General features: G+C 38.4%; 2 protein-coding genes and 2 pseudogenes across 3 annotated transcripts; 2 read left to right on the forward strand and 2 right to left on the reverse strand.

Annotated features, from left to right (window-relative positions):
- Nucleotides 1-2,554: 2,554 nt before the first annotated feature.
- On the reverse strand, nucleotides 2,555-14,124 carry LOC131797259 (substance-K receptor-like). 2 transcript variants are annotated; one of them, XM_059114879.2, is made up of 2 exons: nucleotides 14,046-14,124; nucleotides 2,555-4,605 (listed from the first exon to the last, which is right to left on the reverse strand). In XM_059114879.2, exon 2 carries the CDS (start codon nucleotides 4,415-4,417, stop codon nucleotides 3,326-3,328), a length of 1,092 nt encoding a protein of 363 aa, XP_058970862.2. In that variant the 5' UTR covers nucleotides 4,418-4,605; nucleotides 14,046-14,124; the 3' UTR covers nucleotides 2,555-3,325. The 2 variants fall into 2 exon arrangements, with proteins under 2 accessions (XP_058970862.2, XP_066022047.1); XM_066165950.1 differs by having other exon boundaries at nucleotides 2,555-4,474; nucleotides 14,046-14,096.
- Nucleotides 8,678-9,543, forward strand: LOC131797239 (uncharacterized; annotated as a pseudogene).
- Nucleotides 11,198-12,064, reverse strand: LOC136280131 (substance-K receptor-like; annotated as a pseudogene).
- Nucleotides 14,125-16,421: 2,297 nt separating the features above from the next.
- Nucleotides 16,422-27,409, forward strand: LOC136276716 (substance-K receptor-like). Its single transcript, XM_066164821.1, has 2 exons — nucleotides 16,422-16,530; nucleotides 26,322-27,409. The coding sequence occupies exon 2, from the start codon at nucleotides 26,348-26,350 to the stop codon at nucleotides 27,407-27,409; it is 1,062 nt and encodes a 353-aa protein (XP_066020918.1). The 5' UTR covers nucleotides 16,422-16,530; nucleotides 26,322-26,347.
- Nucleotides 27,410-27,746: the final 337 nt, after the last annotated feature.

Here is a 27,746-nt window from a genome sequence, read left to right on the forward strand (position 1 = left end):
CGCCTGGGATTAGTCTAGAAAATTTGCGCCATATTCCCGACCAATCGCATGATAGATTAAAACCAATCGCTGATTGCATTTTTTGACCACTCATGTTTTCCCACGCTCTCATTGGCTCCACGGGATGTTTATCTTCCTGACCATCCATTTTTTTTAAGAATTCAATCGAATAACGCTCCATCGTATTTCGGTAGCGAATTATTGATTAGCTTAGTATGGTATAAATTTCGCCTTTCTTAGGATCATTCCAATAAATTGATATTTCGTTAACCAAGAAGATGCCAAGTGGCAGTAGATGCCAAATGTCATCTACTACCAAGAAGCTACCTAGTATTTATTTCTCGGAGATTGTGCTGTAAAGAAACTTCTACTGGTATAAGAAGCAGAAAGCGTTACGAGTACTCTATATAACGTAGGTATTGAAGCAAAATTTCATAGTAAGATAGATATAAAGACACTTGTAGGTAGAAATGTGATCGTAGAAAAAATGTTAATTTGCTGTAAAGCAGCTAAGCTGAACTGATTGATTAGATTTCATTCATTTTCATGGAGCTTGTAATGATGCTATCTCCTTCATCAAATCATTCTTTGCGAAAGCATGGCAAGAAGATATCAAAACCTGTTCGTAATATGGAAGTTTAGGACTACTTTGAAAGGCATTAAATTTTAACTTAAATAGGAACCGTGTGCGCGAAAACGTTTGTAATGAACTGTTGAGAAAAGGTTCTTTTTTCATTTACAAAATTTTTCCGTCTGCGACTTTGTTGAGAGTATGAAAATGGTGACGGCAATCAAAGGACACAAAAAAATTATTTTAAAAAGCTGATCTTAACAAACGACCGCGCGGGAATATTTTATCGTGAATAGTGCAAACACAGCTTGTCGACACAACAACAAAAAACTAAGAATCCAAACCTTTCGCAAATGCCAATATTTTTTTTCGGTAACTTTTTCTTTCAAACAACTTTGTGGCTTATAGATACCGTTGTATGATTAGAGGAAGTTGAAGTCGTTCTGAATAATTTAAGATATTGTAGTGGTGGACTAGACTGACTGCCGCTCAATTCTCGCTAGATTTGCAAGCAGATTTTCACTTAGGTTTGTTTGGGGCAAAAACACGCGAAATAGCGATTGTGACGTAGCAAGGGCTTTTAACAAATTTTACTTCCTCGTAAGCCGTTCAAGTGCTGCAAGTGTAAATGTGTATTCATAACCTCTAGTATCGCGTGAGTTTTTCCATCCGTAAAACGTGCGTAAAGAAAACGTGCACGAGAATTTCCGTTGCTTCGTAAAAATGAGTACCGCGCCTTTTAACGAGAGAAAATGTTCACCCTGTATAGCAGATGAAGGCTGTGCTGGCTGTGCAACTTTACTCTACACTCTTACGATTGCAACGGGCGTGAAACATACATAAGCGTCTAGAAAAGAACGTGGAAGTAGAAATATGACAATGTCAACGCACTTAAACGTTCACCTCAACGTACGTAATCTTTTTAAACGCACGTTCACGCGCGTGACAAACGCGACAGTCGAAATCCAGCTTAATGGTACGACATTTTGCCAGTGTTTCGAGCGTTTGAGGGCCGCGATTCTCCTTGAAATCTGCAATTTGCACTGAGAAAATCTCCTTGAAATCAGCAATTTGCACTAAGAAAAACCCCTTAACTTCATAAAACCATTGGAGAAGCCGCATTTTAACTCATCACTCGGACAACTCACTCATAACTCGTGACAATGTCATGATGCCTTACAACCACACACGTATGCCAGGAAACTCCTCCGTACATTTTAATTAAAATTGAACAGCACGTTTTCATGACGGTTATCATATTATTGTTGAGATCGATGCGTCTATACTTCTGTCATTTTCTTTGAAAAGAACCAATGATCACTGGAAATTAAGAGGACAAATACTTAAGTCCATCTTATGACTGACAACTCAGTTCTGTCATTTGATAGAACTTGTATATATAATTATTATTTATGTACAGTATTTAACTTAAATGTTTGTCTGAAAATTTGCGATTAATTTGTTATGTTTACCGACTGAAGGAATATCTGAGAGATGTTTAAGGGTAGATTCTTCCGTTTTCATCTTTCATCTACCTTATGAGACCTATAATATTCCTTAATTCTTTAGTTCTATTGAATTGCAGGATGTTTTGACTTCTGATCGCCACCATGTCTAGAGACCTGTGGGTGTTTAAAACACTTTAACTCACACTCAGCGTTCAATGTAATTTCACCACGTTTTTTTTATGATGACTATCCATCAAGTGTAGGTGTCTCTCCCTTTCTGAGAAAAAAATCACGCAACAAGGACACGCTTGTGATGATGCGGTTTTACAAGACTGTTCGCGAAGTTTCTCCCCCTGCTGTTCAACACATGTACATCTCTAATAACTGGAACATTTGCAGACTCGAACCTGGCGCTGATTTGGCTGTTTGCTGAAACTTTTATTCAACCCGACATCTCTGTGGTTAATTTTATTAAAATGTGCAATGTATTAATAAAAATACAAAAAACACCATCTGTTTCATATTTTTGGTCACTTGTTCCCTACGCCCGATAACCCGATCACCCTATTACTTGAAACTCTTCCACTTTCCCTAAAGGTTCGATTTATCAGGAGTCAAATATATTTCTTATGCCTACAGAATCAGTTCTTTTCAGGCATATTTTAAGTTAACAAGAATATTCTCCCATCTTTGCAAATAAACTCACATTAGGATTTCCTAAAGTATTTAAGAGAACTTTTACAGCTATTGATCACATTTGAAAATCCTTTATCAGCTTCCTCTCATCAAACCACCGGAAGCCTATATTTCTACATACAATAATTGAAACTATATAACATCGAGCAAATTTTCTTCAAGGAACTAAATGATCAGAAAATAATCTATGAGCTTCTAGTCTTAGTAATTTCCCTTGTGAAAGATGAGCATATTTACAAGCAAAGCCATGGATATGTAATTCTCAAGAATTTTTATACAAAATGCATGTGGCGGCAGGAAGTTGTTACTGAAGATATCCGTTGCATAGTGTTCCTATGATTTAGACTAAGAGGCTATTGACGCTATAATATGTACATTTTTTTTCAAAGTTGTTCGGAAAAATACAGTTTTCCACGAACAATTTTTGCGGTATTTAAACTCTGAAACTCTTGACTAGAGGACTTCCCTATAGTGTTCAAGATGGATGCCAGACATTTACAGATGCCACATTGGGAGCATAGAACTTTTACTGAGTTCGATTTAAAACTGAGTCCGTTTCGCAGCTTGGTAAAGGTTTATCCAAAGTTCCGCTTACGACTTGAGATAAACATTAATCAAAAGATCTACAAAGAATGATTTTGGAGAACGCCTTAGCAAAGAAACTGTTCATTGTTCCATAACACAAAGGATGTAAGGCACTGGGAAGGCAAATCAAAATAAAATTATAATCAATAAAGAGTTGATGATATCTAAATTGATACGCAGTGATGTTACAAACCCTTTCCCACACATAATGGGCTTGATATGGAAAATAACAAACGACATAAATGATAATAAGCATAAAAATCATCTTAAGTAAGTCTTTCTCCGGGTCTGTGTTTTCGGGTTTGCTGTCTCTTCGGTTATTCTGATCGAACACGACACTCTTTCGTTCCTTCATTCTCGTGTCCTCTCTCAAATCTTTTAGCTCCATTTGATCTTCGATTTGGACAACACAAGACGATTCGGCAGTCGAGGTCCGATTTCTTTCGTTAATCTGTACAATTCGCATCTTCAAGTTCCACGCCACTGCTCCGTAGGATGCCAGCATTATCACATAAGGTAAAGCGTAGTTCAGGATGAATCTGATAGCTACATAGGACCTATCGTTTACGAAAGACAGCTCGATGCATTCACCATTTCTAAACCTGAGACCGAAGAAAAACGGGCAGGCGATTGAAAATGACAACAGCCACAGCCCAGATATGGTCAGAAGTGTAATCTTCTTAACGGATGGTCCGCGTGGAAGAGGGTTTACAATAAATCTGTAACGGTAAAAAGCGATGGCAGCCAGTGAGTAGATCACAACGAGAAGAGCAACTACTTGCAACGGATTCAAAATGCATGCGGCCTCTTGAAGAACGACGTCAGTTGGATTCTGCCCGCTCGCAAACATAACGGCCAAACAAACACTGCTTAGAATTTCTGCGAAGGCCATGTTAGCGACGAGATGGTAGGAGAGAGGCTTGCGGGAAGGTATGGTACACACAGCATAACAAACCATCGAGTTGCCGATCACACTGGCCGAGATGATCACGGAGAACAGGGTTAAACGGAAAATGTAAAGAGCTTTTGGTTCTTCATACTGTTCTATCCAGGAAACAGATCCCACCGTGGAGGGCTCTGTTGAGTTTGTGATGTTCGTATTGTTGATAAACTCCATCGCTTTTGCCGTCTTCCGGCTCTTGTCGTTCAGTATTCTTGTCCTCTTTGTTAATACCTTTATTGTGAGAGAGATAAGCAGACAACAGATAATGTAGTGCGAAACTGTTTTCTCAAAGACTTTTGCTCCGTCTTCCTCTCCACTGTTTTGTTGATAGTCAACGTCACAAATGACTTCGAATTTTAAACCTGTCAATATATGAATGACGAATTTTCATATTGATTTTAATTATAATTAAAGTTATCATTGCTGTTCTCGTATCTTGTATCTCGATAAACATTAGCTGACGATAATCACCAGAATTACACTTTTAAAGGCTTTTAAACATTTTCCCCGACGAATTCTTTGTTGAGTATTGACTGACACAAATGACACCAAATTTTCAGACCGTGAGTGACAAATGAATGACGAATCAGTGATAAATTATAAATGCTGGTCTCGTCAAAGATCGCTCCAAGAACGGCGCGAGGCTTGGTATACTAAAAACCCAGCTGGTACAGAGCTATAATCATTGCAACAGTGTAAGATCACACAAACATCACAACTGCCAGAGATTCGCGAAGTACATTGGTGGACTTTAAATAACCTTGTAAACATTCTATGTGGTTAAAGTATGCCATCGTATTATAAGAGGAAGTTATCGAAGTAAAGATAAAAAAATCTTATTGAAGATATCCTACCGATAGACAGAGATAAAACTCACTTCAGTTATCACTAGAATCTACTTACAGCTTTTCACTTAGTTTTGTGTAGGGAAAAACTCACGCAAGATATCGATTATGACGTAGCTACAGCTTTTAGCAAAATTCACTTCGGACAGGTTTGCAAATAACAATTTTCTTTTCAATCAGCATATGAATTTTTTTAAAAGGAAACATATGAATTTTTTTAAAAGGAAACAGAGATTTAAACTGCAGAGACAACTCAGACTGAAAAATATGAAACTGCTTTTTAACCAAGCATTTGATAGTTTGATGAGAGCACAAGACGTCAGCCTGTTAAAAAATTAGAGAAGCACCTCGGCCTTTCTTGACCCACCGTGTTCACTCATAGCTAACACTAATGTTCTTTTGCTGCGGCGTGCGTATGCTAGGAACCTCTACTGCACATTTGATCAAAATTGAACGGCACAATTTCATGCCTAACGGTTACTTGCGAGGTCTGATCAGCTTGATCTAATTCCTGTCTTTTGTATCGAAAGAAACCGATAATAAAAAATGGATACCATCTCTTTATTGACAGCTCAGGAGTAGTATGTAGAATTAAAGTCTAAGTAGTTCAAGTTAGAACTTGAATGAAAATTTGCAATTGAATCAAATGAATTTTTCGTATTTATTGACTGAGAGAACATTTGGCAGATGCTCAATGACACATCAATCTTTCAATTTCCTTAAACCCCAGTCCAAAGCAGTCCGACAGCGCCGCTAAAACGCGTAAGGCGGGACAACTAGTGTCTTCTCAGCGTTGTTAGCTGCGGAGAACCATGTTTGTACGAAAAGGAAAACACATTTGGTTCTCAGACGTCTGATTCTTAATTAGTTTCTTGGCTTGGAAGTTCATCACATTAATCTTATTTTACCACTGATTATTGTAAACTGTGATCTTCCTAAACAACGGATATTCAATCACGTAAAGATGACGCAAGAACCTTCTAACTACTTATCAGAACATAACCTCCTAACAAAACACCATTTTGACTTAACAGTCCGAAAAAGAAAGACATTGGAACTCAAAGCGCTAACATTGGTTCGGGACATATACACGGAAAATTTGACTTGAGAGATTATTATTGGGTTTTTTTTAGAGTTTTCGCTTTACGTGACCCTTCAATACACGTGGAAAACAATACAAACAAGCAGTTGGATAGATAGATAGATAGATAGATAGATAGATAGATAGCTTTATTAAAAATCACATGACAGCCCAGTAAGGCTGAATTGCATCATGATGATTATGCAATACAGTGGCTAAAAATTATAAATTATATTTACAGAACATATTATTTCAAGAATAATACAAGAATAATACACAGACCTATTGTCTACATATGGCTGGTAAATATGTCTAGGAGAAACGCTTGGCGCGCATTACTGGGTTAACAGACTGACGTTGATTTATATGATTATAAGTAATATAGTTCTTCAGTGGCAAAAAATGGTGAAGCTTGTGCTCCGTATTGGATACTATTGGTTCGAAAAATTTATTTATCACTTCGCTCGGTACGTCTATCCTTCAGTGAGTTTAGGTTAAACAATGAAAGGTTGGCGAGATATGATAGGCCAGGAAAAATTATAGATAGTGCGCGTTTTTGAACACGTTCTATGTCGTCACTTAAATAATCAGGCAGTGCATGATGGTAAAGACGAGCACAATATTCGACTAGAGGCCTAATACAAGTAAGATATCCAAGTTTGGTGCCTTGAGGCACTCCAGATGCAACGGCTCCCCATTCCGAGAAACAGTCACTTGAAAGCTTTATACGCTGCTTCCTGTCCATGGGGAAGTCAGACCCGACGAGCAACCCCGCTCGGAATACGCAACAGTTGGGACTTAGTCAAGGGTGACCACGACCGCTCAATAAAGTTGGCGCATAAAGAAGTAAAAGTTAAAATACTTAAGGGAACTTTGACAAGGACCACTTATTAATAGGTAAACATTTAATACGGTGCCGCTTAACTCAGGTTCGACAGTATGTTGTATTAAATTCTATCATTCGAGAACAATAAAAATTTGTCGTGATGGTAATACGTTTAGCCTCGTGTGATAAACTCTTCAGTGAGTGTGTTGCACTACACGTGCATCAGCTTGCTGCTCGTCTCGTCTTCGGCAAAGAACTATTGACCTACAGGTATTTATGATTAAATTACCCTCCATCAAGTCCACAATGAAGCTCACTTTTATTCTAGAAATTTCTGAAAACTTAAATGTCTTCGAATATGTGAAGAAAAACAGACGCTTAATGCACCGTTGAGGAATGTGTTATCAAATAAACACCTTCGCCACGTGCAACAGATGGGAATTTGAAACGAAAGCTGGGTTAACCACCAAAATGGCCATCGTCATCTTTGCGAGGTTAGCTGATTCAGTTGGTTTTGTGATCAAGTACGGTTCGGAATGCTAAGATTTGCTTTGAATTCCAGGTTTAACGACAGGGTGCCTAATAAGATTATGTCCTGATGTAAACGACAATGTTGCGATTTTCACAAAATGAAAAGCTCCAAACTAATTTTCATACCCTCGAAAACAACAATCAACAATAGCCTCTACTTGGGGCAAAAACATGCACGGATACAGTTTCTCGAGAGCGAAGCTCGAAGAGAAACGAGTGATTAGAGGAACAGATTATGCTCAAGGACACACTTACGAGGATATTTTTAGTGCAAAATGGATGCTATTGTGTTTATTATCCTTCAAACATTTTTTAACGCACGTGAAAAAATGTTAACGAATAGCTTACCGTTTGTTGCGTGGAATGCTCTCTTTTCAGTGTTCTCTGGTACGATTTTATGAACTAACAGACATGTGCTTTAGATGTTCTCCAGCTTCAGCGGTAACGTGATAATGGGACGAGGTTGAGCATGATTTATAAGTGTTATTTGCCAGCCGGGAGGTTCGTATTGAGAAAAACTGTGCCCAAGGTCTCAACATTCATTTCAAAAAACCGCAAACGATAAGCTAACTGTGAAAACAACTGACAACTTAGGAATAGATGGCCCATTAGCCTTCCAAAGTTTCATGAAAACCATTTGTCGGTCGGCAAGAGATATCTCGTCATTGAAAAAAATTTCATGCGACGTGCGCATGCTCTAAATAGCAGCAGTTTCTAAATTTGGAGCTCTTTACAGTTTATGTAATTCTAACTCGTCATCACTGCCTCAGGGATCCCATGAGATAGCTAAGTGCATGCGCATAACCAGTGCTTTTGGCGCCCGAAATCAGTTTGCAGGCTTCAGTGCTAAGGACAAAATTTTTGCTGTTTTTTCGCAATTTTTCGATTTTATCGAAGCAAAACATCGCTCAGTCGATTTTTAACAACGTTCTCCATATCCACAATACCAGACGAGTCACCAGCAGAGTTTTCAGGCTCAACAGTAGCAACGTCAAGTATGAACAACAACAATCTGATGAACGTCCTACAGAACCTAACCAGCACCTTATCAAGACTAACTCAGGCCTCGGAGGCGCAGATGATCCACGAGACCATTTACCAAATTGCTAAAACTAGTCCATGTTGGCCTCAGATCTCTGGGCCATTTTTGTATGGGCCACATTGATGACTCTTTCCTCATGAGATACATTTATGCATCCTGTGAGGAAAACATTGTGCAGACGGTTAATATGTTTCTCAAGTTGGGTTTTGTCATCCACCCTACAAAGTCAGTACTTATACCAACACAAGAACTAAAGTTTCTTGGTTTTCTGCTAAACAACATTTCGATGAGTATACGCCTCCCACCCAGGAAGGTTACTTATGTCAGGCAGGCATATGAGGACCTATTACACCAACATAACCTTACCATTAGAGAGGTTGCTCATGTTATAGGTTTGATAGTATCCAGTTGCCAAGGTGAACAATACGGGGAGTTGTTTTATAGATATTTGGAGCGAGACAAAATCCAGGCTTTATAGGATAATAGGGGTGATTATGATGCACCCATGAGTCTGTCACAAGAGGCTAGATCCGATTTGCACTGGTGGGTGAACAATGTGACTTTCGCTTTCCGAAACATTACGCAGACCAACCCTGACCTCACCCTTACTACTGATGCCTCCACAATAGGATGGGGGCAGTACGTGGGGATCAAAAAACCGGGGAATTATGGATTCTGGAAGAACAAGCTTACCATATCAATTACTTAGAACTGAAAGCAGTTCTGTTGGGTTCGAAATCCTTGTGCAGCACTATTCGTAACAAACACATTCGGATTCAATCTGACAATGCTGCGACAGTAGCATATGTAAATGCAATGGGGGTTATGAAATCCACTGACTGTAATAATGTGGCCAAGCAAATTTGGGAGTGGTGCCGCGAGAGAGTAATCTGGCTCAGTGCTTGTCACATACCTGGCTCAACTAATGTGGATGCCAACGCTGAATCTAGGAAAATTAACAGTTCAACTGAGTGATCCTTACATTCAGATGTGTTCGAAGATATAAACAAAATGTGGGGTCCGTTCCAAATAGATCTATTTGCATCCAGACTCAATTTTAAGGTTCCTAGTTATGTGTCATGGAAACTGGACCCTGGTGCAATATCTGTCAATGCATTCTTTATGAGGTGGAAAGAATACTTTTTCTATGCTTTTCCACCTTTCAGTGTCATAGCGGCCTGTTTACAGAAAATAGAACAGGACCAAGCGACTGATGTACTCCTAGTTCCAATTTGGTGGACCCAACCTTGGTTCTCCTGCATCTGTGAGTAGACTACACTGTCCTTCTTCCACGGTCACACCACCTACTGATACAACCTCACAATCATGCGTTGCATCCCCTCCGGGAACATATGAAACTAACGGCCCGCAAGCTCTCCGGAAAAGCCTACTGCAGAGAAATGTTTCAGACAAGGCTGCACAAATCATCCTCAAGTCCTGGTCCGCAGGGACATAGAAGCAGTACAAGCCTTGCATCACACAATGGATTGTTTTTTTTAAGCAAATGGAAGAGTGATCCTTACGACCCACCTTTGACAGCGGTTTTGTATTTTCTGGCCAGTCTCCATGACAAGAGACTGTCGTACACCACCATTAATACTGCCAGGAGTGCCATATCAGCCATTACTGTACTAGTGAACAATATGACCATTGGCACTCATCCACTCATTTCCAGGTTCATGAAAGGTGTATACAAGGGTTCCCCGCCAACTTCTCGGTACCAGTGACCTTGGGATGTGCAACCTGTTTTGACTTGTATTTCCTTTCTCAAACCCCATGAGAAGCTTGATCTGAAAACTCTCGCGCTAAAGTTGGTGATGTCGATGTCATTGGTCACTGTACAAAGAGGACAAACCTTACACATCGTTGACAATGACTACATGAAAGAAGTGCCTGATGGATTCAACTTACAGGTAAGTCTCGTTTTCAATTTGAACAGGAATTCGCTATCAACAACAAGAAGATAATATTTTATCATGCACTTAAAGGACCTTAGTCAAATTTAATTTCTTCTCAACAAGTAAGCATATTCCTTTAATCATATCACTTACATTTGTAACGTAGCTCAAAAGTATATTCTACTATCGTTGTTGCCGCAGATACGCAAGCTGCATAAACATTATCATTATGATAAGTCTGTGTATGAAATAATGGCCTAGTCAACAAGTCAATTTCGAGATAAACTCACCAGTCCTAAACGGCGAGGAGGAACAACTCAAGTTGAAAAATCTTTCATTCGGAAACGGCTCTAATAACAAGGCAAAATGAACCTAAGAATTTGCTCGAACTTGAAAAAGACACTCTACGACTTGAGAAACACATTCATCATTAAGAATATATGAAGGTCATATATTTGAACTGCGGATAAAGACATGAATGAAAGTGATCTTCGCAGTGATGTGCACTACTTATTCTTAACCGTCTATTCATCACTTCACGGGTTTATTTAGAACTCCACCATCATGACCAGCTCCCAGTTGGCTTGATAGCTCAGTTGGTAGAGCGCTGCACCGGTATCGCAGAGGTCATGGGTTCAAATCCCGTACAGGCCTGAATTTTTTTCAGGCCTTATTTTCACTACTGCCTAAGTAGTGCACATCACTGCGAAGATCACTTTCATTCACATTCATCATTGTTTTTTTAAACGAAGAATGATTTTAGAGAACGCCTTAGCAAAGAAACTCTTCATTGTTCCATAACACAAAGGATGTAGGGCGATGGGAACGCAAATCAAAATAAAATTATAATCCATAAAGAGTTGATGATATCTAAATTGACGCACAGTGATGTTACAAACCCTTTCCCACACATAATGGGCTTGATACGGAAAGTAACAAACGACGTAAATGATAATAAGCATAAAAATCATCTTAAGTAAATCTTTCACCGGGTCTGTGTTTTCGGGTTTACTGTCTCTTCCGTTCATGATTCTGTTCGAGCAGAACATTTCTTCGTTCCTCCATTCTCGCGCCATCTCGAAACTCTCGGAGTTCAGTTTCAACAACACAAGAGGATGAAACATTCAAATCCCGATTTCTTTCGTTAATCTGTACAATTCGCCTCCTGAAGTTCCACGCCACTGCTCCGTAAGATGCCAGCATTATTACATAAGGTAAAGCGTAGTTCAGGATGAATGTGATAGCTACATAGGACCTATTGTTTACGACAGGCAGCTCCTCACAGTTACCATTTCTAAACCTGAGACCAAAGAAATAAGGGCAGGCGATTGCAAATGACAACAGCCACAACCCAGATATGGTCAGAATTGTAATTGTCTTTACTGATGATGGTGTGCGTGGAAGAGGGTTTACAATGAATTTGTAACGATAAAAAGCGATGGCAGCCAGTGAGTAGATCACAACGAGAAGAGCAAATACTTGGAACGGATTCACAGTGCATGCAGCCTCTTGCAGAACGACGTTAGTTCGATTCTTCCCGGTCGCAAAACATCATTGACGGCCAAACAAACGCTGCATAAAATTTCTGCGAAGGCCATGTTTAGGATAAACATAAACAACAGTCCTTCATTTCATCGAAACCCATTTAATTTAGCAACTTAATCTGTTTTTCTTTATCATTAAATTAAAACTGCCTTTCTTTTTATTTCCTCTTGACAGTCTCCACGGATGAATATATGTTTCTTCCTTTGATTACTGCGTAGAATTTTTAACAATCATTAAATGGAAGTTAAGAGCCTTTATTTATTTTGATGAAAGACTTTTGAATACTTTTAAAAATAGAGTTCTTTTACGACTATAAGAGAGTTCGAGGTCTTTAAAGAATATTTCAAGATACTGTGGGCCCTCACGGCGGTTCAGCCCTTCCATATTCCGGAGAGGAAAGCCGTTAAAACTTCCGGAATCTATGAGGATCTTTGCAGCTACCGTGACTGTTTCTTGGACAACTTCCAAATCGAAAATGTCATTATAATATTGTCTCTAAATTTAACCAATGTGTGATGCAAAAGGAACGTTTGTAGTGACTTGAAAATGTAATGTCCTTTCGCGAGTTTTAGAGTAACTGAACCAGGGGAATGAACATGTGTGACTTACAAATGTAATAAGGAGCTTCGTTGAGCTGCAAATCCATTATAAATTTTTTTTATGCGCGTTTCTCGGCTTCGATAGAGTATCAAGTTGTAATGCGTTTCTCCACACAATCGAATCCGTTTATAATGTAAAACTCAAGATAACTTATGCAGCTCATTGAAAGCCTCGAAACAATTGTTGAATTATCGCCATTTAACACTAATTGTATTTTTGGACGCAAACATCATAAAATATATTTCTCTACGCTTTCAATAGTTTTGGTACCTAATTAAAATTTCAATTACTTTTTCTTGCTAAATGCCTTTATGGCAACAATATCTCGATTAATCGCGCGGTATTTGAGAGATCATTTAGTAGCGCTTCATGTTGAAAAAGAGCCAGTCTGAAAGCAAAGAATTCACCACAAATCTTTTAATATGGAGCTTGAGGCCCAAGTAGCAATTAAATAATGCAGCATTCAACTTGTTTGTTTCTGGGAAGTTGTTTTAGGAGTTATTTCAGATCTCGAAGCAAAAGATGGCAAATTTGGTCGTTCGATGAATAGAAACAAGTATACTTTTCCTTGTTTTCACCAAGTACTTTTCATTTCAGTGTCCAGAAACTGAATCAGGTTCGCTCTCATTCTGAGGTAAATTTTCTAAATTTTGCCAGAGTCGCCAAAACTGTTTGTCTCCGTAATTGTTTTTTTAATGGGTGAAAAAGTGCAAGGAAACGGCAGCTGGACTGTCGAAGTTAAAGTGCAAAGCGTTTTACAAGATCCACAATCTGAAAATGAGAATCAACGTATTCGCCTAAAGTTGAAGGAGATCACTCAGTAGCACAATAAAAAGTATTTAAAATCGTAACTTACATCTTTATCTTCGTTGGTATCGTTATTTCTTGTTGTCGATAGTTTTTGAAGTTCTCTCAAACTTACTTATGGTTAGGCTTTTTCGTACATCGTACAAGTTTGTTGTTGAGGCGGAAGGAAAAAAGATCGTCCTAAATTTGCCACTTTGAAAGTTATTATAACAAAGAAGTACCTTGAAATATGATTAAACTTTGCCGTGAAAGCACTATCCACCGCATGGCGATTTTCTTCTGTTTTGGTGGGTTTGTAACTGCACAACCCATTTCAGTGCTGTGATTCCATCTTTCATTTCGAGCCACTCACAGACCGAAAATGAAAGACAATACTGTGAAATATTGTTTTAGTCGGTAAAACTACAAGAAGATCGCCACATCATAACTTACAGGAAAACATACATCATTCTGCACTTCTCAGGACATGTATAGTCATTACAATTTACAAGTTGGTAACGGTATCAGCTTACGACCGAAATTCCCCTTCGCCGCAAATTTCAAGAGAAGAAAAGTGGGGCAGAAACAATCATACAAGGCCAGTTTAAGGGAGAATAAGCTAAAATAGACTATCTTGTATTAAACTACCTGTCGATCACTCCTGCAGATTCGCTGCGTGCTTGCACTTAAGCTTCAGCCTTTCATTGTGATAGTCGCCTACTGACGAACAAAGCTCAACTGAAATATTAACACCCAACGGACAATTGTCACCTGCATAAAAAATTGTTTGGAAAATGCAATTACATTTAAGCTCTAAAGCTGTCAGGATATAAACCAATGAAAAGGGCTGAGTTTTACGCAGCTTACCATTAAAAATGACAGTTAATTTTGAGTTCGTTCGGGTGCAGCAAAGTGTTTAATTAAGCACGTCCTACTAATTTTAAGAGTTTTGTTGAACGTGATATTTCTAATAAGAAATTCATTATCTCACCTTCAGTAAAGCGAGTATGAAGAAACAATTTGTGAAAAAAAATATGCTCGTTTGTTTCCGCTATCAAAGTATTGAAAGCTGATCTTTCGATGGTCATCAACAAAAATAGTTATGACACTTGTTAACGTACAGGAACATTGTTTAACCGTCATATGTACACATGTTTACCAAGCAAAAAGGATACAAAGTCGATCGCCTCTAATCTAATAGTACTGAACACACACAAAAAACAAAATCATGTAACTACGCTAGATCAAATGTAACTTCTGAAAAGCTCTGTGGAAAATAAAAGCAGCATTGAAATTCTGTCATGAATGTTTTTAGTGGCTTAAAACTCTTCCCTACATGAATAAGCTTTTTTTTTCTTCAGTTTGAAACGCGTTCATTATTATATGCCAACATTATATACAACAACGGAAATTAAATGTCAAACTGGTAACTATTTCGAATTCATTACAGAAACAAATACGAGATCGCAAGCTGTCACCGTTTAACAACTTCCTCCTTACATGTTAGAATAAGAAAGCTATCAAAACAATCGAAACACAAAGTTCTGCGATGACTCGCACTGAGTTTTTTTCATTGATTTCAAATCGATGAATTAAATTCTTTCAACCCTTCCAAACCCGGTTTTAAAAAAAAAGACACCATCATTTCTTGTTGACAACTTTACTCTTTAATAACAACTTCAGCAGATGGGACAAGTGGAATCATTATTTGAAAAACTGAGAAAAAATCGGAAGCGAGCTCTGACTCGAGGCGAGAGACTCCTCGCATTGGATGATTTGGTTACCTTTTTAGTGTTTAGGAAAAGATGCAAAGCAATTAAGGTAACGGGGAAAACAAAGTAAAGTTTCGCCATTGAGGTTTAGTTTTGTGTTGACTTTTACTCTTCCTTACGTCAAGATTGTTTAAATAAAGAGTTCACAGCATCTTGTGCGGTGGCACAAATTCCCCGAGAAAACCTTTCGCAACTCGGTATAAAGTTTCCTCACAAACTTAAATTTCGCATTGAAGAACGAATTTCAATTTTCCATCTTTTAATACTCCTTTGGGTTCTTAATGTTAATTGCGCCAATATTTTGAAGTGAGTAAGAATTGAAGTCCACGCAGTCTTCAAGACATCGCATTATATTTACTTTCTACAATCTACGAATATTTGAACCATGGTTTATGCAAACTACAATTAAAGGCCCGAACTTTTAATTAAATAAATTCAATTACTGCTGTGACAAAATGTCGAGAATCTTCTGTATTTGGACCACGTCCGCCGTCTTTTAATTTCACTGAAAGCCTCCTGGAAGCTTCAAAATTTGTCTCCATTGGCGAAGTTTTTTTCTTCACCAAATCGCTTACCCCCTTTCAATCCCAGTCGTCCATTTTAAAATTCCGGGCAAAGGTCTCCGCCACCAATAGCGGAAAAACCAAGGAAGCGTCTGCATAAACCTAAAAGGAAATAATTATCATTTATCAAATGAGGTCTTAAATCATCTATTTCCTTCTTACAAGTTTTATTCAACATTTTCTCTCACTTCATATTCAAGATGGTCTTTAAACACTGCGGTTTGAGTGTAATAAAAATTAGCACGTAGGAATCAATTTCCTTGTCAGTCTGTCACTCCATCCAGGGAAATCCTATGATGAAATCCATTGATAAAATGGAGAGTAGATTTTAAACTAACCATCACGTAAAATTTTTCTTTAAATAAAAATATATTTGTGTTGAATAATTCATCCGTTTACCTAAGAGGAAAAAAGATTTCTGAAAGGTTTTCGTTCGGTAAACAGTTGTTCATCTGTTTCTCATTTAATTTTACTTTCTACTGAAGCAAATGTTGCAGTAAATGGTTTAATGGTGATAAAAAATGTTCTTTAAGGGAAAAATTAAATCAATCAATTGTAAGTGAAGAAGGATAATAAGCATAAAGGGAATTTTCTTCGACAAAAAACAGCTGCTTTGTTTCTATGAGCTTGGTGCGGTATTAAGCCGATAATTTCACGCAGAGAAGATTTTGTTAGCTGGGCTGAAAATTGTCACATCGGACTCACGCAATTTTTCACTACTTCCCGTATAGTTTTGTGAAGCCGGTCAACCTATATATTTCCAAAGGAGGACTTAGCAAACACAGTGAGGTCTTTCAGGTAATGGAATATTTTCATTCATGATTCAATCGTGACAAACTGTAGGGCTTGCATGACAGGGAAAGGGGAGAAGCTTAACTTCAAATATGTTTCTGAGGATACTTAAAATCTTCTGTTCCTGGACTGCATTGGACATCAAAGTTCGTCGTGCTCGTTCGATCCACGCTCCCATAATATGTTTCGAATCATGCCTATACATGGTATGCTACGTAATCATAAATAAAAATAATGATAAAAGAAAAAAAAAAAGGGAAATACTCGGAAGAGGTGGGTCGTTTTTAAATTGTTATAATATTTTGTGAAGAAAAAAGAAGTCTCACTTTCGAAAATTGGTTGCATTCGCTTGATGAAATTTAGAATATTCGATTAAAACTATAAATTTTTTTATAAATGCTTTTTTAGTTATGATGTTCATCATCCGTTCATCAAAGAAGCTTTACTGTACCACAGCTCGTGCAAAATATCAACTTCTATCCAGCTGACCCACAAAATATCTGCTCCTTAAAAGTTAATTTTTTGTCAGGAAATGAGTAATCTTTAAGTCCCGCGTGGGTTTGTTCTGTTGAAGACTGGCATTTGCAGCGCTGGTCCATTTTTGTGTACGAGGCCGGCTGCCACCTTGACGCAATAAGCTCTGTGTACGGGAGAACTGGTTTCCGCATCATTCATACATACATACATATACATACATATACTTTATTGATGCTCCCTAAGTGGGCTTTTCAGCTCAATATATAAATTAATTGAGAATGTAAATACAATAATATTATAATTACAAAATATATATCAATAATATAATATATCAACTTAATAAAACGTTTGCAAGATGACGTCTAAAATTCCTGGGGCATTTTAAAGACTTAATGTTATCATTCAAGCAGTTCCAGAGTTTGGCTCCTCTGAAAGCAAAGGAGCGCTGCCCTGTTGACAGGCGACATAAAGGTATATCCAAAGCACCAGATGATCGAGTTTGTCTATTATGGACTTGAGAACGTGATTTAAACATATCAGCAAGATAGTCTGGAACAAGCTTGTTAATACATTTGTGCATCATAGTAGCGTCATTTAGAATGAGTTTCTCTCTAATAGGAAGCCATTTCAACGATCGCAACCCATCCGAAATATGGTCATACTTTCTTAGTCCCAGAATAATTCGCCCGGCAAAGTTTTGGACTTTTTGTAACTTGTCAATATTGCTGCTGCTGGTATTACTCCAGACAGTTGAACAATATTGGAGTTTACTAAAGACAAAAGAATTTATTACGAACAGAAGTGTTTTCCTATCCAGGAGGTGTTTGATTCTGTTAATTTGGTACAATTTAAAAAGGCATTTAGAGGCAATCTCAGTGATATGTTGGTTATAACTGAGGTGTGTGTCGAGAAGAACACCCAAGTCCTTAACGACAGGCACAGGTGTTATTTCCTTGTCAAAAAGTGTTATACTGAATGATGACAGTTTCTTTAAAAGTTGTGGTAATCCAACAGCTAGAACCTTAGTTTTGTCCGGATTAATCAAAAGAGAGTTTTTACAGCACCATTGAGATATTCTCGTAAGATCTTCGTTTAAGGCGAGGATGGACGTGGGTAATTCGGCAGGTGAAAAGGACAAGTACAATTTACAGTCATCAACATAGGAGGCAGATAGACAACGTTTAGGAACAGAAAGGAGGTCGTTAACATAGCTTGTAAACAAAACCGGACCTAAAATAGAGTCTTGCGAAACTCCGAACTCAAGTGGGAGTACTTTAGAAACTGCGTCACCTATTCGAACGCACTGTTGTCGGTTAGAAAGGTAACTCTGAAACCAATTCAACGCACCCTGGGAAAAATCGAGATTTTGTAGCTTGGATAACAAGATGTCGTGTCGAATACTATCAAATGCTTTAGACATGTCTAATAAGACCATGATGGAAACTTTCTTGTTATCCATAGCCTGGAGCAACTGATCTGTAACGTACAACAGAGCTGTTTCTGTCGAGTGAAGCTTTCTATTTCCGCTCTGATGTGCTGCCAGTTTATTATTTCTAATTAGATGCTTCATAAGTTGTCCATGTACCAACCTTTCAGTGACTTTTGAGACTATTGGTAATAATGAGATGGGGCGATAGTTGTTAGGGACATCTGGATTACCGCATTTGAGAATAGGTGTAACCTCTGCTGTTTTCCATGCACGTGCAAATGTGTTGGTAACAAAGGAGTTATTCACAATGTGGGTAATTGTTGTTAGCGTACCGGGTAAACTGTCTTTAAGAATTCTGGAGGATATCTTGTCCATTCCAGGAGCTTTGTTAGATGGTAGGCTTCTAATCACCCTTTCTACCTGATTTTCCGTGACTTGATGGAGAACGAATAATTCGGGGCTAACGTCGGTGGATATGTGTAAAGGAGTCGGCACGTCCAAATTTACACTAAGTCCATGATGTAAAGATAAGTCCCTGGCTTTTTGAGCAGTAATACTGCCGACGGAGATGAAGAAATCATTTAATTCGTTAGCTAACCCAGTGGGATCCTCAGAAGCCATAAAACTATCTTGTTGTTTACGTGGTAGACACCGGTTAATGATTTTCCAAATTGAATTAGGGTTTCCATTGCTATCCAGGATCTGAGTCCTGACGTGAACTTTTTCGGCCACACGAATCTCCCTTTTCACTTCTTGACGAAAAAATCTGTATCCGTTCCAGTGGAAGGGGTCATTTGTTTTTCCCGCAAGTTTGCGCCATTGGTCGCGCGTTCTCATTAGTTGACGAATTTCTGGTGTTATAAACGGGTTAGGTTTAGATCTAATTTTAACCCTCTTGACTGGAGCATGTTGACTTAGTACTTCCAAGAACAGTTCGTTGAATACATCAACTTGATCGTTGAAATCGTCAAATAGGCTTATTATGTGAAAAGGCGCAAATGACAAATCACGTAGGAAATTGTCGGCGCTGTAATTAGTATAGCTTCTAATAGTGACGTAACAGGGCTTGATCCTTGGCTTTTTTAACTTCAGCGAGATGTAGACAAGATTGTGATCGCTAATAGTTGACATAAGGACGTCGTTTGAAGCAATTAGTTTCTCATTCGTGGTCATCACAACATCGATTAACGATTCCCCATTCTCCGTAGCTCTGGTTGGTTTATTGATTAATTGGGTGAGGTTAAAAGTAGAGCAAAAATCGTTTAAAGCACGGGATTCTGCGTTATCTTGAAGGAGGTTGCAATTGAGGTCACCCAATATAATGACATCAAGACCTGACAGGAGGGATTCGATAAGACTGTTGGCAAGATCATCTATAAAATTTAATGGAGTACTCGGTGGTCGATATACTGTGCAGATGACGAATGACTTATAACAGCGACTTTGCACTTTTAGCCACAATTGCTGAAAGTTATTATCAGAAACTGAGGATACATTCTCCAGTGATGAAACTTTGTAGTTTTTCTTAATGTAAACACATAGTCCGCCGCCAGGTTTGTGCGGGCCACGGTCTTGTCTATACAAAGTGTAGCCTGGAATATGAATGCTCTCGTTGTTGACTGAAGAATCCAGCCAAGTCTCTGATATCGTAAAGATGTCGAAATTATTTGAGACAACGGAATCCTTTAGCAGAGTGAAGTGTTCCCTGGACTTCAAGGAGCGGATATTTAAATGAGCAATCCTGATGTTTGACTTCGTGTTGCAGGGAAAGCTAATATTTGTGTTCGTCGATGTAGATGAAGAATTAGAAGTAGAGTTTGGTCCAGGATGTGGATGAATGTCGCCGCTAAGATTGTTTTCCAAGAGAGATGGGTTAAAAGACGCTGTTCCGTTAGCTGAGTACAGAAGCCGTCTTCGGAGAAACCGCCTTCGCTTCATTCTTTTGTACCATGATTTCAATCCAAAATGGCGGATTCGGCAAAAACTACTAGGATCGAGATAAGGCATCGAGGAAGGTTCTGGGGCGCTTCCCGGTGTGTCAAATCCATGCCCAATTGAGGAAAACCGCCAATTAGAGTAGTGGCTTAGATTGTTCAAGCAGCTGAACAGTAAAAACACGTGGAAAGTGAACATAAGAACGGAGCTAAAAATTAGTTGACCGACCGCCATCGCTGACCGCTGACCATTCATCCAAGTATTGATCAAAGTATGAATTTGAAACAAGACTTTCTTATTGAAATATGTCCCTGTAAAGAGTAATGAAGAGCGCAAATTTCTATAGAAACTGTGATGCTGCGTTGGTGGAAGGGTAATACAAGGTTTTTCGGCATTGTCAAATGTTATTATAATGTAAATTGGCCTCCGTAGAGAAAACCGAATTGTAAATTGTCCACTATTGATTCGCACTGACAAAGAACTGACGCTCGAAACGTCAGCTTTAAAAAATTTCTACAGCGGCTAAGTTACGTATATACATTATAAAACCAGCGAACTGATAAAACCAGTGAAAGAAGAACGTTTATATTACGCCAGCACGTAATTTAGACATTCAAATCAATCGCGGAACCTTTTTCAATTAGGTTTCCTGTCTTTAATCGTCTCAAATCTTCCGGCGGGCGGGGAAACGAGCGTCCTTCCTAGGCTGTCTTCACATTCCCTAGTTATAAGCTTTTCTACTCCTAGAGTGATAACAAAATAAAGCTTCTATGGATTTGTGATCACCTAGGTATTCATTCCCAAAGTCTGTTGTTCTTGAGAGTCCAAAGAGAGCTGAATCATCTGACAAAAATTCTGCTTTGGAAGCAAATGAAATTCAAATTCAAATAGACTGTAATCATTTATCTTATTTGTTTTCGTGCGTATTGAATTTTCTTTTTCTGCAACCGAAATTTATTTTTGATCGAGGGGAATAATTAGCGAACTTAAAATGTTAAACGGAACCAAATGGCATTTTCAATACAACAATCCACGGATTTTTCAGTTTTATTTACTAATAGTATGTTTCTGATTGGGAAGAAAAATTTAAAAACGTATTATTCAATTCGCTTAACTTGCAAAACAAACAAGGAACAAGATTCTGATTTTTTATTCTTGCGGTCGGTGGGCCCCAATAAAACTCAGTATTTTGGTTCCGTTATATTTGATGCACCAAAAAATATAATTTTTTATGAAAGTCCGAATAGCGTTGAGGGCAACGCATCGTGAATTAAGCTATTGTTCTGTTTTCATAGACTGTCGCAAAGTTCCCTCTGTACAAATAGTACGTGTGGTGACAGAGAACAACCAATATCTATCATAAAAACGGCAAATTTATTAAAAGCAAGGGAACTTTGCCATTTATTTATGTTATTATAGTTTTATAGAATTTCGAATGCCGCTTTACCGTAGTAGGTGCACTCCAGCTAGGTATGGAATGTTTGACGCGAATCGCGAAAAGGTAATTTTGAATCGGGTTGTATTGACTGAACTGCAAAACACCATAAACTTGATGCAAGGAAATAGGTTTTTTTTTTGTCCATCAGCCTACAAAGTGAGTTTTGCTGGCAATGAAAAGTCAAGCTCGGAATGTATAAGAATACGGAACAAACATTGCAAATCAGGAAACCACAGCTCACCAACGCGTCACGGCAATATGAGTTTTAAGTTAAGTCTATATGTGACGAGACGAATTCAAAAACTACCTTCAAATTATGAAAACAAAAACCCCGTTGTGTCGGCTCATTAACTCCTTCAGCCGACAGTTTTGAAAATTTATATCTATCCATCCGAAGGTTTATTCTTCCATGATAAAAATTATGAGTACTTCCTTCCTTCCACTTAAGTAAATAATTGCTATCAAGGCCATTATTTGTCTTCGATGCATTAGCTCATTGTTCCTGATATTTAAGAGTGTCTCTGTAAGAGCGGTCCGGTCGATTTTGCTTGAGACACGGATTTCGCTCGTTTCTCGTGTGTTGTAAGACATTCATGTACCTATACTAAAACCACAATCAGTTTGATCGGATCTCTTTATTTTTCAGAGTTTTACGGAAATTAAATTTCACTCGAGCGAAGGCTTGTTGTGGCACTTTTTAAGACTTTAATTTCATACAACTTCAGAGGACAATTTACAAAAAACTACGGAACTCAGCAAAAAACAAATACCACAGCCATGTATATTAACTCTATCTTATCTATCGAGGCGACTTTCGTAAACATCACGTGTCAATCAAGGAAACAGGAAGACTTGAATGACACCTTATCGGTTCGCCTAAATCAAACACGCCAAAACCGATCAAATTCAAGGTAAATTTTTGAGAAAGTGAGGCGTTCTTAACTGATCCAACTAACATAGCTAGGAAGTAGGTGCCATAGAAAAGATAACTACAGAAAAAAACTTTGCGGCCCGACCTTTACGAGAACTTTATAACTCCGTGAACTTACCTAATTTTCGGCAATCTCCAAGTTTGGCCGCCATTGAGGGACTTGTCAACATGAAGCGTAACCGATATAAATAGGGCAGGTTAATCTAAAACCGTCAGAAATACATACGAAAGCAATTCAAATGAACTTTTCTTTCAATTCAAGCGGCAAAATTTGAAATTGTTCGTTAAACTTACAATCATCATGCGACCATTTCTTTCAACAATTCAAACACTACAACTAGTGTTCGAATTCTCCTCGTCGATTCCACCGCAAGAAATAACCTGTGTCACCCAAGCTTCGACTCGAATATGAAGTTCGAATCAAATAACATAACTGCTTCATCTTCGCGGCAATATCACGCTGGTATTTTGATTTTCCGATCGACAAGAACGGTGATCAGGAATAGATCGGTTTGTTTACCTCGTAAACGTGACCTCTGACCAGCCGCTAAGTGAAAATAGCATAGCGCGGGGTGGGGTGGTTGGCGGGCTTATCGTCATAAGATATTCGAATGCATGCTCAAAAAGCTTTAGGACTATCAGTCTAAACAGTGAAGGCATGCTTCGAGGTAGAGACAATTTTTGTTTTATTCTCATAACTTTCTCCTTTAAATTAGAACTGGTATTAATTAATAGAGTTATCAATATATTTTTAACCGGGGCACCCATATAACCTTTTTGCTTGTCATCAGTGGTATAAAATAAAATGTCTTTTCCACCAGAACCTTTTATTTATGCCCCATTGCACGGAATGAACACTATACTTAGAATGTTTGCTCTAATTAATTTTTTCTGTTCCCAAGAATGTATGCAAAGTGATAGAGATTTGATTCATTCCGCTGACACGTTCTTTAAGTTATGGCGCGTGCAGGTTTTTTCTATCAAAAGTCGCGCGTGCAACACACCGGAATTGAAAATTCGTCGTAAAATCGCACGAACCCTAGAATGAGTTTAGGCAACTTTGACTTCTGGCGAGATTAAGAGGATGGTTCAAAGGACCCCTTGAGAATTTTTTCAGGACTATAACTGAGAATTGTTAATAACTATGATAATCGTCATCATTAGCGGACGGTGCTTTTTGCCCATTGTTGTCATCATTATCGTTATCACGCCGGAAGAAGTATAAAGCCGGCATGTCGCCTTACCTAGCTACACAGAAAATTGTTCTCTCTTTTGCTCCCCTTGGATCCTGGAAACTGTTACTATTAAGACGATCAACAAGAAAGCCTTTATAATTATTGAAACTTTTGATTAACAGTATGTAGGAAAAAATCGGTGGGGAGAGTTTTTCGCGTATCTTATAATCTGAACGATAGTTTTAAATAAAACAAATAACAATTCATTCAATTTACCTTAGTTGTCTCGTGTTTAAAAGTGGCGTTTCTGGGGACCGTAGATTCTTCTTTGATTCTTCTTGTCTCAGCCAAGACTCACTATCATCAACTTTTTTCTTGTGCTTCTTACGGCATGGGACACAGTGAGCTGAGGTAAGCGATTGCAAATTTCTCAGTTAAAGTAAAGCCCAGTAGCATCCATCAGGAATTAAAAACCGACATGCACTGTTTACTTTTATTATTCTTAATCAAATAAGGGGTGTTTTAGTCTGCAAGTTTAATCATATCGGTTAATGAGAATCATACAAACTGAGGAAAACTGACCGCAAATAATTGTGAACCGTACGCATGAGTAAGTAGATTGCGTTGTCAGGTGATTTGATCTTCTACAAAAACATTATTGATTATCAACCGAGCAACTTTGTACATATTTCCATCTGTGATAAAAAGCACTTACGTTTTTCAACGTGATGTGTACTTAAGTACCCTTCATCTAATAAAGAATTTCTTCTCTTTTCGAGCAGATATGTCACGTGACAAAAATAGATAACACAAAATGTTACTGAAGACCACCTGATTCAACTGGAATAATAACTCCAAACAGCTTTTGAAAGTCCTGAGACATATGCAAGGTAATTACATCTCTGCCTTGGATACGCTTCCTGACACCATCATGATCAGGGTACTGACGTGTTACCTTTGCACTTCTCCAAAACTTCCCCAGAGTGTAGCGATGCCTATAGCAAATCCACATTTTTTTGTTTATCCTCCTGAGCGAGGTGAAATAGGCCAATCCTTGCCAAGATTAGCTCATTTTCACTTAAAAACCTCTTTAGACAGGTGGCAGCTTATCAAATGATGTTTTACTTCGTCATTGTATTCAGACAGTCGTACCAAACCACTTAAGCCACACGATGAACCAAAGTTTTTTCCATCTTTGCTATTCAAAAAGCAGTCCTGAGACATAATGAACGTCTCGCTTGTGAACGACTTCTTCCTGTACTTGTAATTGTTTCCAACGCGATACAAGTTCGGAAGATCTAAAGGAACTCATTATAACTTTGTATATTCGATACGATTTCAATTTCCGCGTCAAAGGAGAAGCCTACTGTAATTCGTGAGTGGTCAGTGGTTACGCTAGTGAGGTAAAGAATGGGTTTGTGACTTTCTCATTCAATTGAAAGACTCGCGTCACTCTTATAAAATGGTTGAACGGAATACAGACTTCGAGTAGTTTCGCTTCATGTTGACAAGTCCCTCAAAATGGCGGCCAAACTTGGAGATTGCCGAAAATTAGGTAAGTTCACGGAGTTATAAAGTTCTCGTAAAGGTCGGGCCGCAAAGTTTTTTTCTGTAGTTATCTTTTCTATGGCACCTACTTCCTAGCTATGTTAGTTGGACCAGTTAAGAACGCCTCACTTTTTCAAAAATTTACCTTGAATTTGATCGGTTTTGGCGTGTTTGATTTAGGCGAACCGATAAGGTGTCATTCAAGTCTTCCTGTTTCCTTGATTGACACGTGATGTTTACGAAAGTCGCCTCGATAGATAAGATAGAGTTAATATACATGGCTGTGGTATTTGTTTTTTGCTGAGTTCCGTAGTTTTTTGTAAATTGTCCTCTGAAGTTGTATGAAATTAAAGTCTTAAAAAGTGCCACAACAAGCCTTCGCTCGAGTGAAATTTAATTTCCGTAAAACTCTGAAAAATAAAGAGATCCGATCAAACTGATTGTGGTTTTAGTATAGGTACATGAATGTCTTACAACACACGAGAAACGAGCGAAATCCGTGTCTCAAGCAAAATCGACCGGACTGCTCTTACAGAGATACTCTCTTAAATTATTATAAACGCTTGAGGATGGACAAAGAATGATTGAAAGACAATTCGTCGCGGCTCTGGAAGTTTTGGAATGCTATCAATTTTTTATAACTTCCGTAAATTCGCCATAAATGTGGAATTTCAGAAAGCACCAAAATCTAACTGTCGACATCCAATGGCATAAAAAACGTTTAATTGATTCTTAAAGGTAAGAGTGCAATGATATGTAAATTAGCTACCATGGATTAAGTTTCTGTATATCTCTTTCTAGTAGCAGTAGAGCAAGTAACCTGTGATAGACGATTCTATGTAACGCTCTTTTTCAACCCCTTAGGAGTTCTCCATCGAAGGAACACAGAAATGTCGTTATTTACCAACACTACCATAGGTGGAACCAATACCTCCACCGAGAGCACAATTGAACAATATGAAGAACCAAAAGCTCTGTACATTTTCCGTTTAACCCTCTTCTCCGTGATCATCTCGGCCAGTTTAATCGGCAACTCGATGGTTTGTTATGCTGTGTGTACCATACCTTCCCGCAAGCCTCTGTCCTACCATCTCGTCGCTAACATGGCCTTCGCAGAAATTCTAAGCAGTGTTTGTTTAGCCGTCATGTTTGCGAGAGAGCAGAATCCAACTGACTACGTCCTTCAAGAGGCCGCATGCATTTTGAATCCGTTCCAAGTAATTGCTCTTCTCATTGTGATCTACTCACTGGCTGCCATCGCTTTTTATCGTTACAGATTCATTGTAAACCCTCTTCCACGCGGATCATCCGCTAAGAAGATTACAATTCTGACCATATCTGGGCTGTGGCTGTTGTCATTTGCAATCGCCTTCCCCTATTTCTTTGGTCTCAGGTTTAGAAATGGTGAGTGTGAGGAGCTGTCTGTCGTAAATAATAGATCCTATGTAGCTATCAGATTCATCCTGAATTACGCTTTACCATATATGATAATGCTAGCATCTTACGGAGCAGTGGCGTGGAACTTAGGGAGGCGAATCGCAGAGATAAAGAAAAGGAATCGGGATTTGAAAGTTGCACCCTCTTGTATTGTTGAAACTAAACTCCAAGAGTTGCGAGATGGCGCGAGAATGGAGGAACGAAGAAGTGTTCTGCTCGAACAGAATAACCGAAGAGACAGTAAACCCGAAAACACAGACCCGGAGAAAGATTTACTTAAGATGATTTTTATGCTTATCATTATTTTTGTTGTTTGTTATTTTCCGTATCAAGCCCACTATGTGTGGGAAAGGGTTTGTAACATCACTGCGTATCAATTTAGATATCATCAACTCTTTATTGATTTTAATTTTATTTTGATTTGCCTTCCCAGCGCCTTACATCCTTTGTGTTATGGAACAATGAACAGTTTCTTTGCTAAGGCGTTCTCCAAAATCATTCTTTGTAGATCTTGAAAACACAAGAATAAATATGTATCTCAAGTCGTAGAATGCTTTGCTCAAGTTCGAGCAAATTCTCAGGTTTGTTTTGCATTGTTATTAAGGCAGTTTCCGGATGAAAGTTTTGTCAACTTGTTCCTCAGCATTTTACGCCGTTCAGGATTGGTGAGTTTATCTCAAAATTGGCTTTTTAACATATACAGACTTATCACGATGATAAATGTTTATGCGGCCTGCACACCTGCGGCAACAAAGATAGTGGAAGATACTCTTGAGCAACGTTACAAATGTTAAAAACTTTAAATCACTTCAAAACGATTCAGAGACCGGTACTACCTTTACGCAACCTCCA

Source organism: Pocillopora verrucosa, chromosome 4 (genome assembly GCF_036669915.1).
Source record: "Pocillopora verrucosa isolate sample1 chromosome 4, ASM3666991v2, whole genome shotgun sequence".
Lineage (NCBI taxonomy): Eukaryota > Metazoa > Cnidaria > Anthozoa > Scleractinia > Pocilloporidae > Pocillopora > Pocillopora verrucosa.

Bases quoted from the DNA above. Each gene is read 5' to 3' on its own strand.
- LOC136276716 (XM_066164821.1), top strand. From the start codon at position 26,348: ATGTCGTTATTTACCAACACTACCATAGGTGGAACCAATACCTCCACC.
- LOC131797259 (XM_059114879.2), bottom strand. From the start codon at position 4,417: ATGGAGTTTATCAACAATACGAACATCACAAACTCAACAGAGCCCTCC.